The sequence below is a fragment of the Solanum lycopersicum genome, chromosome 6 (assembly GCF_036512215.1).
Source record: "Solanum lycopersicum chromosome 6, SLM_r2.1".
In the NCBI taxonomy this organism is placed as follows: domain Eukaryota; kingdom Viridiplantae; phylum Streptophyta; class Magnoliopsida; order Solanales; family Solanaceae; genus Solanum; species Solanum lycopersicum.
Window position 1 is genome coordinate 49,975,651 of NC_090805.1, and position 15,286 is coordinate 49,990,936.

Consider the following 15,286-nt stretch of genomic DNA (forward strand, 5'->3'; position numbering starts at 1 on the left):
TATCAAACGACATTCAATTTTGTAATCTTTTTACATATGTAGCTGAAAGAATTTTTTTTTTAATTATGAATAATCGAAAAAGTATTACTCACTATGCTCTTATTTATATTCAGCAAATCAATTTCTACTTTACCATTATACAAATTTAAAGTAATAATAAATTTTATGTTGACAAGAATAATAAATTTTAAAAAGTAATAATGTGGTTACAAATGTGAGATTTTTCTATAATAGAAATTCTCAAGAAAATACTATCTATCAAGATTTCTTTTATATTTGAGACTGAAACTCATATTCTTTAATTAACAAATTAGTATATTACATACTTCTGTTGATGTAACTTTAGTCGCATCAAATATTTACCATTTTAATCCATACATGCTATATATTTAAATTTATAATATATTTTACTTCTTTCCTTCATCTATCTTAATTTATGTGATTAATTTAATTCTCTTAATCTTATCGAGGTAAATAAATTAAAAGAGAAGTAATATTTGACATAAAATAATTGCACAGAAATATGAATGTTTATTTTCTAAATATAATAAATTTTCGTCCTATAGAAAAATGACACACAAAATGAATAGCGAAAGTGACTTCCTTTATATGGGGGTACTCGTATTATCTGCCACTGATTTCTACGTTTCTCTTCTCTCTTCTCTCTCTGTGTTTACTGCACTTAATTTTTCCGGCAATGGTTCTGTAAACTGCATATTTTTCTGAGTGAGGACTTAAAAATTAAAGGCCTCTTCAGTTTCTGAAGTTGTCTTGCTTGTTATAAAAGTGTGAATGGCAGAAGTCTGTTTTGGAGTTGTGACTGAAACTGATTCATCATCACCGTGTGAATCAAGTTCACGGGCGGTGAGGAGGAGGAGAATGGAGCTTCGAAAAATAAAGGTCATAGCTGGAGTAACGCAACCCGAAACAGAGAATGGAATTAAACGTCCAAAAATGAAACTTATTTCTGGTTCTGTTTCAAGGATTTGTGATAACGCTGTGGAAAGTTCTAGCACCGACGATGATGAAGAACAACTGAGATTAGTAGAGACGAAAGGGTCACCGCCAACTATTATTTTGACTCCATATTTGGGTCCTTTGAATTCTACTCTCCTTGTTCAATCAGTGGCTTACCCAAAGTTTGGCTTCGCCTCTGTTTGTGGAAGGAGAAGAGATATGGAAGATGCAGTCGCAATTCATCCTTCATTTTGCCAAATGGAACAAGGAAACAGTGGAGAATTACATTACTTTGCCGTTTACGATGGTCATGGCTGCTCTCATGTATGTTAATAACTGAATTACTCAACTCCCTCTTGAATTTAACTCATGCATACTGGCAGATTCAGGATTTAAACTTCACGGATCAATCTTTATTTTCATCACTAAATTCATCACAATTATGGAATCAAAGCTCAATAATACTAATAATCTCACACAAATTGTTTGGATTGAGTTCAACTCGTTGATTTAATGCTACAACCTCGCCCCTGCCGACAATTTTACGTCTTCAGCTTATTAATTATATAAGTTGTGGGCAGTGTATATATTTGTGTGATTTTGTAGGTGGCGACCAAGTGTAAAGAGAGGTTACACGAGCTGGTGAAGGAGGAGCTGGAGAACACAGAAGGAGATCATGAAGAGTGGGAGCATTTAATGAACCGAAGCTTCAATCGAATGGAGAAAGAAGTGATTGAATGGAACAAGAGCGTAACCGGAGCCACATGCCGTTGCGAACTTCATACGCCGGAATGTGACGCCGTTGGTTCAACGGCGGTAGTCGCCGTTGTTACGCCGGACAAGATTATTGTCGCGAATTGTGGTGATTCCAGAGCTATTCTTTGCCGGAATGGCAAAGCTATTCCCCTTTCTAACGATCAAAAAGTAAATCCCTCGTCCAATACAAAGATAAAATCAAAATCGCTTGATCTATAATTAATTTTTGTGTATATGTTACCTTTCAGCCGGATCGTCCGGATGAACTTAACCGCATCCAGGAAGCTGGTGGCAGAGTAATCTACTGGGACGGCCCTCGTGTTTCAGGCGTTTTGGCTATGTCAAGAGCCATTGGTAAGTAAAATGAACTTGACCCTTCTTCGAAGACATATTCAGGAATTTGAGAAGAGCAATGCCGAATGTCACATCGAAAATTAAAATGAGCGTTCGAGTTCTCTTTTGCTTTGATAACTGAATCGGATATGATGATACTTACGAATGTGTGTAAAATATATGCAGGTGATAATTATTTGAAGCCGTATGTGATCTGCGAGCCAGAAGTGACGATAACTGATCGAACGTCGGAGGATGACTGTTTGATTTTAGCAAGTGACGGATTATGGGACGTAGTCTCAAACGACACTGCATGTGGCGTTGCCGGAATGTGCCTGAAAGGGAATGCATCGCCGGCGTCAATGCCGGGAAATGGAACCGACGGCGAGGTGAATTCCGACCAGTGTTGCTCTGATGCATCGATGCTTTTGACTAAACTAGCCCTTGCTAGGCGGAGCTACGACAACGTCAGCGTTGTCGTGGTTGATTTGAAGAACTACAAGTAGACAGCATTAAAACCTTTTTTTTTTTTTTTGCAGCATTTTTTTCGCTTTTATGTAACATGTACAGATTAAGACTATAATTTCAATTATCAAGTTTACAAATGCCAAAATAAAAATACGCGAAGAGTGAAAGTTTATCATTAGTATCTTTTTAAGTGTGGTACGTCTATTTCTGTTAATTCTAATGAATTTGATGCTCCCTCCGGCGAGTTAAATGATCTGGATGGTAATTTATAATATTTTTATATAATGAATTATCAAATAAATGTAATTTAATTATAAAATTTATAGTCAATTTTATACGTAGCCTAAAGATAACACCGAAGTAAAGTTCCAAATTAGTTGTCCCAATAGAACAACTTTCCTGTACAATTCTCTCTCATTAACTTTGGTCTCCACCATTTGGCAACAGCCTACAAGTTCTTTATGATATATGAAGAATGTTAAAACTTCTCCTTTCTTTAGGGTCCCCAGGATAGTGATGTTGATTTTTTGGCTACACGCTCTCACTTATGCATTACACGTAGCTTGGATTGTTACAAGCCTTATTCACACAACTAATATTTTCTTTGGCGGGGTGGGGCTCTTTCTTTTTCAATCTTATGACCAAAACAACATATTTTTGAGTTGGCAAAGTAAAGAAAATTGGATGCGTGTAAAGTCTAATAATGTAACAAAACAACCATTTAGTACACCATGTGATATTTGGTTTTGTAGTTGCCGTGAGAGACCAGTTTCTTAATGTACCCAGTAATTGTTCATGCAAACATGATGATTATATACTCGTGGTCATTTACAAATTGAACAGAAGAAAATAATTCATTCAGATCTATTGAGAGGATACGATATGTGGAATTAATTAAAGCCGCACGTGATGAATAACCGGCCAATCACTATATTCTTCATTTGAAACTTCAATAGTTTTACTTCATACACAGATAAAGTGCATATTTCAGTGAAATAGTTGACGCATTAACATTAAATGATTTCAGCAACTATCCCAGAGGTTCCATTGACCAGTCCAGTCCAAGAGAAACACAAACTACTTCAAAGTAATGTTCAGTAAAATGGTTGCGGTACAAGCAAAACCAAACCATAATGAATGGAAGTTGGAGCTCAAGATTTTGCATATTAACTGGGAAAGCAGGAAGTAAATAATATTTTTCCTCAGCTTCCTGCCGATTCTGAACTTAGCAAAGAATAAAACTTCAGAGAAGTAAAAACAGGAAAGAGGTAATAATGACTAGCAACTTTTTTCTCTAGACATGAAAGATTGTTTTCACTACTCCAAGGACCAGTATATTAACCGACAGATTCAGGGCATTGTAGTTGAGATCACAAAAATCAGATTAAGTTGGTTCCAATATAGGTCACCCATCAATGAGAAGAAACATGTAAATAATGGAACTTGAATAACGTAAATAGCCGAAACAAAGGCAGGCACATTTGCAAGGAGAAATTTTCCAAGACTTGCTTCTAATTTCTAAGATGACACTACAAAGTAGATGATGTTCATGCCATAACTACAATCGAACACAAGCACATAAAACTGAGGTATCAACAACAGAAACCTTCACCTATACGCTCTTGTACATAAGCCCGTCTTGCAATGCCAGACCAGCCAAAACTTACCCTTTCACATCTCTACATTTCTTTACCCTCAGCTTCACATGCATCACTCTTCAGCACCTTCAATCTTCTGTAACCCTTGTCAGTACCAAATAACCTAAAAAAGAAAGAGATCCATCAAATTATTCACACACGACATGATACCTCAAACTTTTATTCAATTCGGCAATGAAATAAAAAATGAAAACTTCCAAAAATTATCAGATACATCACTGAGATTGAGATTAGCAGTCATGATGAAAAACGAGTACAGAGAATGATGTCCAATACTTCCAATGTCTTTGTCTCAAGGCTTCATCAGAATTGTGTTGACATATTCATGCCAACTCCTAAAAGAATTTTGTGGCTCTATGATACTCTTCTGTTAGCCTGGCAAGACACATTTCTGTCAACAGTATGCTCTCTTTTAGTTTCAAGAAACTGAAACTGCATAACAACTTCTCATATTTCTGCGAACACACAAGGTAATCAAGTGCTGCTTTACAACTGTTAAGCCTGACTACTACAATTCCAGAGACCCAACTCTGCCATTTTATTCACTATATTTCTACACAATTTACTCAACTGTGTTCAATACTAAATGCAAAGGTTTCTGACTTGTTTTGAGGGTAAACTACCTCACTGATTTTTTGGTTTTGCATAATTCAAGTTAAGGGCCCAAAGGTAATATTTTCTTGCTTACCAATTCCAATTTAAATTTTTTGATTTTAGAACTTTAGAAAAAAAATATATTGAAGGGCTAATCAAATTTGAGGCATTGCCATGCTCTCAGAAACTTTATGACTGTTCAGAAACAATCATGGGTTATCCTAAGGGGCTTGCTCAATAAGGAGAAGCATCAAGTAGAACTTGTAAGAAAGGAGAAACAACCCTTAGAAAATTCAGACCTTCACCATATTTTGCTATTCTTCTATTTTTTATACATTCTTTTCTTATTTATTTCTTTTTCCGGAGGGGTTGTGCGACAACAAAGATCAACTGTAGGGGTGTCAAATGGGCTGGTTGGGTTGAAATTGAAAATATTAAAAGGGATTGAAATAGAAATTGGGTTGGGTCCTGACCCATTCAAATTTAAATTGGGTTCAAACGGGTTGGGCTCAAATAACCTAAAAAAATGGGTTGGGTCTTGACCCGTCCAATTTGACCCCATTAATCTCAATAATTTAACATATTGATATTTAACTTTTACAATCACAATTTGAATTTTTGCTCAAGTTTTTTGTTAAAAAAGTAACAAATGGATAGATAAATCCTATAAGATGTTAAATAGATAATAATTCATACATTTAATATATGAACATATCTTAACAAAAAATCTTAAAACGGGTTGTAATTGGAGATCGAATTGGGCTCAACTGAGAATTCTTTTCAAATGGGTTAGACTTGAATGGGTTGATGTTGAACCCTATTCAAATTATCTTGAGCCCAACCTTTGAAATTTTGGGCGGGTTACCCATGTTCGGGTTCATTTTTGACACCCCTAATCAACTCCCAAGGTGAGGTAAATGTTCTTGATTCTGGTAAAACAGAGGAGTTGAATTTTGGCTATATAATCAACACTACCACACAAAATGATCTTCAGCATTTAGTAGCATTTCAAACACGAAATTGACTTTCTCATTGTTAGTTTATAGTAGAGAATTACCAGTCCATGTAAACAAATGTTGAAGAATAATTTCCAGACTTTGTGTAGAGCAGTCGGTGATGATAATCATGAAAATCAGCCCTGGGAAACAAAAGTAGCAGTTTCAGACATATAGTTGATGTAGACAAATGAACTAACAGTTCTCTGAGAGTAAATTTGTGTACAGACCCCCCATATAATGGCAAGAAGTTTGATAGGCTCCATGGGAAATGGTAACCACAATGTGCTTCAACTGTCTCAAGGACTCTAACTATCATCCACAACCATAATGTTATCAAATGGGGCCCAGTAATGATTGGACCCACTATTGTAGCAAATCCAAGAAAAAGAATTTCAGCAGGGTGAGCATATTCAGAGGTCAATCCAAATGGTGTTGCATACCTGTGGATAAAACAAACATCAGATGTGAAGGAATGGGCCCAAAAAACAGAAATGAAATATTGATTTGAAAACAAAATGCTCTTCACTGACTCGTGATGGACACTGTGGACATGCTTGTAGAGCCATTTAGTATGTAAAATCCTGTGTCCCCAATAGAATACAAAATCCTCCAGGATAAAGTAGAATAATACTTGCGTAGAGATCACTTTCCTACAGAAGCAAAATATTCACAATTCACTCCCAAGACATCAATAAACAAACATAAAACACCTTCGATACCTCATGACAACCCCAACAAAAACAGATAGAATTAAGTCAAAAGACTAGAAGACAAAAGAAATATATTTGGCAGCTGACAAAATTTTGCGGATCTGTCATCACCACCAAAATTTAAGATAATCATATACAGATGTCACTGCTAAGCTTTAGTATATAAAGAACCTGAAAGTACCAGGACGGCAACGGAAGAGTATTTCGCATCCCCATTAATTTGAAGACTGGATAGGATGCCATCATAAGCGGGAGATTAACACAAAAATGATACAGCAACAGGCGAGTGATACATTTCTCCTGAGCTGCAGGAGTATTATTTTTTGTCTGCAACAAATGAGAGGTCAGGAATTCTACTATTGAGATTCAGTAAGACAAGGTCAAAAATACTTCATCAGAAGACATATTAACTATCAGCTTTGGGGAAAAAAACAGGTTCTAATGTGAGAGAGTTAGAAAAGATAAAAGAAAGTCAAATGGTAAAAAAATCAGCTTCCGGAAGAATTTGAATGTTTGTCAGAACTATTTGCTTTCAATATGAAATTATACTTTTAAGAAAGTCATCGAATACTCTAAATTTAATTGTTGATACAAAATATGAAGTCCTTGATAACTTTTTATGCAGGAAGAAGAGCAAAAATGGATGAAAAAAGTGCTTTTGTCATACAACATATAGACAGTAGCAAATTTCTAGGTTAAATCAATAATCTCCTTTCTTAAGTGCTATGCTGCAATACACTTGGCCGTTGGCGAGAAAAAGGACAGACACTTTATGTTAGACACTATAGATGCATGAAGATGCAAAATATGTTTCACTTAAATATGAACATTTTAAGAGAAATTTCCTTCTTATTTAAGATCTGTCCCGCTCTAAGAATTTCAATAGAAGAAAAACAAAAATGTTTTTGAGCAGACAGCACATAATTGACACCGAGACAAATTGAGAATGTTTAATGAAGAAAAATGATAAATCCTTGTAATTCACTTAATAAAGTAAAAAAGTGATACCTGAATTTTATATTTGCTCAACCATCCTGCCCTTTCTAGAAGAATGAAAGGAAGTCCAGACAAGAAGAAGACACTTTCATGAAGAAAGAAACTTCCAAGACAAGCCAATTGGAAGTCATTGAAATTTGTAATCAGATACTGAAACATCACGAATAAAAAAAAGAGGCTCAGGTATTTATCACTTCGTAACTACTCATAATGATGCAATACAGACACATGAATTTCATTTAATTGGAAAAGAACATCAAACTGCAAAGTTGACTATGGCAACATTATATAACAAGCAAATATGGAAGCAGACAGCTGTAAGTAAAATTAATAGTGATTTGATAACCAAGGAAAAAAATAACCTCTAAGAGGTGCTTTTATGTTAGGATGTCTTGCAATCAAACTCTACTGGGAGAAGTGGTCTTTGAAATGGAAAAGAGAAAAGAAAACACTTAACAGGGCTTAGAAGTTCATTGCTTCACCCTGTTTTTTTCTTTTGTCTGAAATTGCAATACCATGGGACGTGACGTTAGTGCATGTCACTGAATTCTGACACTGACTAGAGCCTGGTATATAAGGGGAAGCAGGGCCGATGGGTGGACCCACACTACCCCTAGTTTTGAACGTAGCCAAATAACCATCAAATTCTCAGCCCCCCCCCCCCCCCCCACACACACATAAAAAAAAAAAAAAAAGTTGATAAGGAAACTAAACAGACCATAACAGAGCAGCTCCCCGGAAATTTCGAGAAGACTTCCAGACCATGGGACCTATTTAAGAAGCTGACCACTATAACAGTATGCACTATAAATCCAAATTGTTCCAGATAAAACCTGGAGAATGGTCCATTTTCATTTGTTTCAGTGAATGCATCAGCAGGTGGGAAACTGAATCTTCATGACTTTCCAAGAATGAAACATTTGTTAACCAAGGTCTTCCTCTAATGTTCTACTGATCATAATTGCTTCAGATAGTGCTCCGTCTGTCCATTATAAGACACCTTCACAGAACTATAGTTCTATACATGGCCTTGATCTTCTCTTCAATTCTTTATTGGTTGCAAGAATTTGATAGTAAGACATGGATGCCATGTTCCATACTTCGTACATTTTTAAGTTAGAGAATCCACTTTCGGACATCAGAATTGGAAGCCATTTAACCCTCTAGAATTCAATTTACGTTGTCAATCTCGCAATCTATACACAGCCTCCTAAGTTGCAATTGATAAACAGCCTTCTAAGTTCTAGAAAAAAAGCTGTAGCCTTAGTTTGAGTCTTGTCAAGTTCCCATCATTTCACAGCTTCCTTAATGCAAACCAGAAGAAGTTCGAGAATTCTTCATAAGTGAGATATGTCTTGGACATTGGTCAGACAAAAATTTGATTATCCGTCAAAACTGCCATGCTTAGTTAATTCCCCCCAAAACCTTCTTGGTAAACTACTAAATTCCATAAATGTTAACCGCATGAGATAGCTCATCATTAACTTTTTACGTATGTTTCAATAGCTATATTCAAACTAACCCAACACTTATGCAGGATGATCAACCATACTTCATGCTGTTACCCCTGATCTAGCTGTGATTCCCACAATTTCTAAACAAACAGAACGGAACACTCCAGCTATGTTTGATCCAACTTCAGCTCGTTCACAAACCTATTACAACAATAAAACAACAACTGGTCACAGTTTGAGCTCCAAATGCTCCAAGTTCACCAGGCACTCGCTTTCTGATGGTGCTTCACGCTGTTCATTTATTTGTTATGCCTGTTACTAATCCAGCATGTGTCCTTTTGGCTCACTAATCCAAATCAGTCTTTATTAACTCTCTCCCCTAAAGTTTTACCGCCTACTTTTTTTAATTAATACTTGTACGGAAAGAACACTTAGCTATCTGACAGGGAGAGAAAGGATATGAAAAAAATGAAGGACAACTACCCAACAAAATATCAGTAAGCTCCAGAAATGCCTAAAACGACTAAATCTTAACCACCTTCTCATACTATACCTTCAACAATCAACTTCAGTAGAATCCAAAACCTTGATTAAAAATTAAAAAAAGGAAAAATACAGAGGAGATTCTGTCAACAATCAAATCATATGCGTGGAGAGATGAACTTATAAATCATAGTCAAAACTATTTATTGTTTATATATGCAAAGCACCCAAGGATTTGGCCTAGTAATCATAAAGTGACTTGAAAACCATCAAGTCTCAAGTCTAAATCCCCATAGAGACAATTTAAACTAAATGATTTTTTTCTCATTTGTTCTAGACTTGCCGGACAGAATTACAGTTGCTATCATGTGAAATTGGTTGACTACACCTAAACTTACTCAGACACCAAAATTATATAAGAAAAAAAAGGTTAACGGTCGAATTAAACAATGATGTGCCAATCCGCCTCATCAATGTACAACTCATGCAGCAAACAGCATGCACAAACATACAGATTCTCAACATCGGCTACTCAGGTAGATCCACAAAATTAAAGCGTCAACCTCAAAATACAGTTAAACTAAAAGCAGATTCACTCCAATTTAGGGCTAATAAACATCGAATGTAGAGAAGTCTTACCGTCCAAGCAGATTCAATCATGGATGCCATGGTCAAACAATGAGGTTTGACCCAATCGCCGGCCTGCCGGAGAGAGAGATGAGTTCTGGAAGTAGAAACTACGAGAGAGAGAGAGTATATAGGGCAGGTGTTAATAGAGGCGCACTAGAGAGAGTAAAGTGGGTTCCACGAAGATGAAGACAGACTGTCAGCGAATATTTGCTCACGGCCAACTACTTGATCCAGAGACAACCACATGTGCCTTTCAACTTTTCATACACACGATGCTACCAATTCAGCCACTCATCTAATTCTCTTTTAATTATTTTAATTGTTATCTGTGTATCTCGTAAAATTCATTTAATTAGAAAACGTCTTTTTATAGAAAAAAGTTTATTTTCAAAATATCTGATTATGAATAAATTTTGTTCATTTAAAAATATGTCTATAATTAAAAGAGAACAAATGTTATTTAAATTAATGCAGTTTAATGCAAATACCAATTCTAGAATTTTTATTTCTCAAATAAATGTAAACCACCTGAACTGTCACCATACAGTGAACATTTTATTTATAGCATTATGTTATTTTTAGTGATAATTCTGCTAAATAAATTAAACAAATATGATTCTCAATAATGAACTTTCTTTTAATATTGATGTTAGGCATGTTAAAGAATGATAAAAGTTTCATGTCGGTGTTTTATGAGATGAGTGGACTCCTTATAAGGTTTGGACAATCCTCTTCCCTTTGAGCTAGTTATTGTGGTGTGAGCTAGGCGTAAGACCTAATTTCACATGGTATCAGAGCAATGTCCATCTCACCCGATGTTGGGTGACAAAAGTCCCACATCGGTGGTTAATGAGACACCTTATAAGGCTTCGCCTTCCTCCTCCCTTTGAGTTATAGAATTTTTTACCAAACTAAATCATATAAAATAGTTTACTAAAATAATACATTTTTAAAAAATTTTACAAAACTAATATAAACGTATTTCACAATAACATTTTACTCCTAAAACCTTACTGTGAGTAACGTATATCAATCTGACATCGTCAGCTTTTAAAAAATAAAATATAGCCTACAACGTTACCGTGAAATACGTTTATATTAATTTTTGTAAATTTTTTTAAAAAACATATTATTTTGGTAAATTACTTTATATAATGGCTTAGTTTGATAAATACTTCATGAGTTAAGCCTCAGACCTAATTTCACGCTTACTTTCGCTTTATGCAGGAGCATTGATTATTTAGAAAAAGTCCTCAAAACATTTCATTTAGTTTTGTATGCTAAATAAGTAGTGATGATACAAATTAATATGTGCATTTACTTGATTACTTATCTTTAAATAATCGATAAAAAGTTTCATTTAGTTTTATAGTAATTCAGATTAAATCGAACACATATACTTTTAATTAATAGTTTCAAGAAAACATAACACTGTATTTTTCTTTAAAAGAAATATCCTCTATCTATTTAGTGGTTATATGATTTATTCCTCCATGACCAACGCATTGGACAAATATATAATACTTTTAACCAATGATTAAACAAAACTTGAAATATATAACATGATATGATATCCAAAAGTTGTACTCTTACAATAAGAAAAAAAACTACTATTAAACACTATATAATTGCTTTAGTGAGACAACATGAGAAACAAAGCATACCATTTTTATTAATCTAAAGAGCAACTAGTAACCTAATGCAACTCTTATGGAGTATTTGAGATACGTGGTGGCGATAGGCCATGGTGCGTAAAAAGTGGCTGACTTGCTGGTCAGGTGAACAGTGTTATGGAGTGCTTCGTGAAAGACCATATGGAGGAGAAGGGGGGGAATATGTAGTCGGTGGTGGTGGTGGAGAGTAAGCAGGGGGAGGAGGCGAATGTGTTGGCGGTGGAGGATGAGAAGTCGGTGGTGGTGGTGAATATGTAGATGGAGGAGGGGATGATGGTGGTGGAGGCGAGTAAACTGGTGGTGGCGACGGAGGTGGCGGTTGTGAGTATGTTGGTGGAGGTGGTGGTGATTGTACAGGTGGAGGAGGGGAATATATTGGTGGAGGTGGTGGTGATTGTGAAGGTGGAGGTGGTGGTGATTGTGCGGGTGGAGGTGGTGGTGATTGTGAAGGTGGAGGAGGAGAGTATGATGGTGGAGGTGGTGGTGATTGTACAGGTGGAGGAGGGGAGTATGATGGTGGAGGAGGGGGTGATTGTGCAGGTGGAGGAGGAGTGTATGATGGTGGAGGTGGTGGAGGAGGGGAATATGTTGGTGGAGGTGGTGATGATTGTGCAGGTGGAGGAGAAGAGTACGTTGGCGGAGGTGGTGATGGAGAATGTGTAGGTGGAGGAGAGGAGTACGTTGGTGCAGGGGGAGAAGAGTATGTTAGCGGAGGTGGCGGCGGCGAGTATGTTGGTAGAGGAGGCGAGTACGTTGGTGGAGGATGTCCATGATGGCTCGGAGGTGAAGGCGGATGATGTCCTCCAGGTGGCTTATGCCCTTTAGGAGGTGGTGCATGTCCATGTGAAGGTGGCGAGCGTGATGGCGGTGAGTATGTAGGTGGATGAGGTGAATAAGACGGAGGTGAAGGTTGAACTTGAGGAGGAGGTGAGTAAATTGGAGTTGGTGGGGGTTGTAAATGTTTAGGGGGAGGATGTCCATGATGACTGGGAGGTGAAGGTTGATGATGGCTTGGTGGATTATGTCTTCCAGGTGGTGTGTGCCTTTTAGGAGGTGGTGCATGTCCATGTGAGGGTGGTGATTGTGGTGGCGCCGATGGTTGTGAATATGGAGGTTGCACTTGAGGAGGAGGAGAGTAAGTTGGTGTTGGTGTTGATGGTGGAGGATGCCCGTGATGACTTGGGGGTGAAGGTGGATGATATCCTCCAGGTGGCGCATGTCCTTTAGAAGGTGGTCCATGTCCATGAGAGGGTGGGGGATTAGGTGAAGAAATCATTGGAGACGGCGGTGGAGGACTACCAACAGATGGTGGTACATGACCATGAGAATGTTGTGGTGGAGCTTGCCCCGGAGCACTCGGCGGTTGATGGCCATGAGAAGGTGGTGGTTGACTAGTAACAGGTGGAGGAGTGTTACCACCATATTGTGATGTTGCTATAGAATAATCTGCAACAACAAAAGAAAAAATAGCAGTGCTTTGTAGCAGGAAAAACAAGGCAAAAAAAGTGATTAGCTTCATTGATAACAACTTGCCTATTGTAAATACTCAGTACAATCTTCATGGCTATATATAGTACTAATTTGAAGAGAGAAGACACTTGCCAAATTCACCACATAATCAGCAAAATTCTCGCCAAGTTCCTAACCAAGACAATCACAAAGGCTGGAAGAAAAAGTGGAAGAGGTTTGTTTTGGTTGACTATTACTATAGTATTTCTGCATTTAACGACAGAATATTTCTGATAACTAGAGTGAGGTCATCTTTTTACATTTCCGATATTTGTTTGTTTGTTCTCAAATTCAATGGACAACTAAGAAATTGTAAAAATGATGAACATGTCTTATCTGTCTAGTTTTAAAACAGTCTTCTAATAAAAAGGGAAAAGTAATGCTAAAAATGAACAGAAAAATTTGGCCAAAAATATAAAATGACTATAGTATCCTTCTTTCAATTTTTACATACTTTTCCCTCCAAACAAAACTAACTATTTTCTATTTCTCAAACTCCTTGAACTACTAAAACACAAACTATTTGGTTGCCGAGGAAAAAGAAAAACGTTTTTTTGTATATCTTTTTTGCATGTGTGTATAGTTCATGCAGTTTATTTTTAAAAATAAATATCATTTCAGTTAATAAAAAAAAATGTAATCTTTAGTTTAATTTTTTTTTGTAATTTTATTTTTATACAATAATATTTTATTTTCATTATATACCATACAAGTTATGTTCTACATATACATAATCTACTCTCTCTCCTCTATCCCTTCCCTGTGCTCAATTATGTTCACAAGGTACCAATGAATACCATTGAAAAGTTTTTCCTTTTTTGCTTAAATAAATTTATTTATTGAAAAACACAACTAAATTTCTCAGTAATACTAATTACGAATGGATGTATATCAAGAGAAAAAAATAATGTTATTTTGAAAATTAGATATTTCTAAAAGATATTGATGATAATGTCATGAATAACACATGAATTTTTATATTATAATCATTCCAATCAAGATTTAACATACATAGAAATTAGTTATATTATTTCACTAATTTTAACTATGAATAAAAAATTCAGTTACTCTAATAATATTAATTAAGAGGATGTTTCAACACAAATAAATAAAGGATCACTCAATGCCTATTTCTCAATTGTAATATTTTGTAATAGATGTATTTTATGCAGGGTACTATATTAAATTACAAATTGGTTTAATATGTGTAAATAAATGATCAGGATATACATTTTTAATTCATTTAATATAGAATTTTCTACTATAAGAGACAACTAAAATTAATGTTTATAATATATATAAAAATATTTTTTTTAATATAATTTAAAAAACATTTCAATAACAATAATCAAAATTCAAACTACGTTAAAATTGATAGACATCGACACATATAAAAATATGTAGTTTAATTTTTTAAACATAATAATTATATTATAGTTTAATCTTTGATTATGTAGTTTAATTTTTAAAGTATAACAATTAAACATGATACTTAAATATGTAGTTTAATATTTTAACTATCTTGAGTTGTTATTAAATAGGATTGTCTTTTTTGAATCATATGATTTTTGTTATTTCTTTCACGTGTTAATGTCTATCAATTCTAAAGTATTTTGAGTTTTATTATTAAATTATTTTATATTATATTTAAAAAAAATATGTAAAATGTAATTTAAATTTATTTATATAATAAATGCAATAAAATTACTTAATTTTAAAAATTCCTAATTAGTTTCAAAAAATGCTAATTTGTGAGCTAAAAATTAATAATATTGTGACTACAATTATGTCTACATGATATTATAACAACAAATAATGCTAATAACGAAAAATATACATACATGATAAAATTTTGATCTACTTCATGCTTGACAAATTTATGTTATCATTTTTATCGAAGAACTGTGAATGTTTTTCATTCAAATTTTTTTACAAAAGTTTATTCTGAAATAATAAAGAACTTTCTATATCATTTATGTGTTGTTATGATTTTTCAATGAAGCACCATCAACATATTTTTTCACGATTTTTTTTTATATGTCTCTAGTGCTTAAAATAAAAGAAAAA

General features: G+C 34.9%; 3 protein-coding genes across 4 annotated transcripts; 1 reads left to right on the forward strand and 2 right to left on the reverse strand.

The window, feature by feature from the left end:
• Positions 1-562: 562 nt before the first annotated feature.
• On the forward strand, positions 563-2,665 carry LOC101244003 (probable protein phosphatase 2C 24). The gene is made up of 4 exons (XM_004241163.5): positions 563-1,281; positions 1,564-1,881; positions 1,962-2,067; positions 2,233-2,665. Exons 1-4 carry the CDS (start codon positions 793-795, stop codon positions 2,550-2,552), a joined length of 1,233 nt encoding a protein of 410 aa, XP_004241211.1. The 5' UTR covers positions 563-792; the 3' UTR covers positions 2,553-2,665.
• A 1,213-nt stretch (positions 2,666-3,878) lies between these two features.
• LOC100736533 (sterol methyl oxidase 2) lies at positions 3,879-10,291 on the reverse strand. Of its 2 annotated transcripts, none has more exons than XM_069298659.1 (7): positions 10,047-10,291; positions 7,483-7,620; positions 6,656-6,801; positions 6,295-6,414; positions 5,992-6,204; positions 5,824-5,904; positions 3,879-4,547 (listed from the first exon to the last, which is right to left on the reverse strand). In XM_069298659.1, exons 1-7 carry the CDS (start codon positions 10,074-10,076, stop codon positions 4,508-4,510), a joined length of 768 nt encoding a protein of 255 aa, XP_069154760.1. In that variant the 5' UTR covers positions 10,077-10,291; the 3' UTR covers positions 3,879-4,507. The 2 variants fall into 2 exon arrangements, with proteins under 2 accessions (XP_069154760.1, NP_001233880.1); NM_001246951.2 differs by having other exon boundaries at positions 3,972-4,275.
• Positions 10,292-11,574: 1,283 nt separating this feature from the next.
• On the reverse strand, positions 11,575-13,339 carry LOC101249466 (extensin-like). The gene has a single exon (XM_004242022.5). It carries the CDS (start codon positions 13,227-13,229, stop codon positions 11,826-11,828), a length of 1,404 nt encoding a protein of 467 aa, XP_004242070.1. The 5' UTR covers positions 13,230-13,339; the 3' UTR covers positions 11,575-11,825.
• Positions 13,340-15,286: the final 1,947 nt, after the last annotated feature.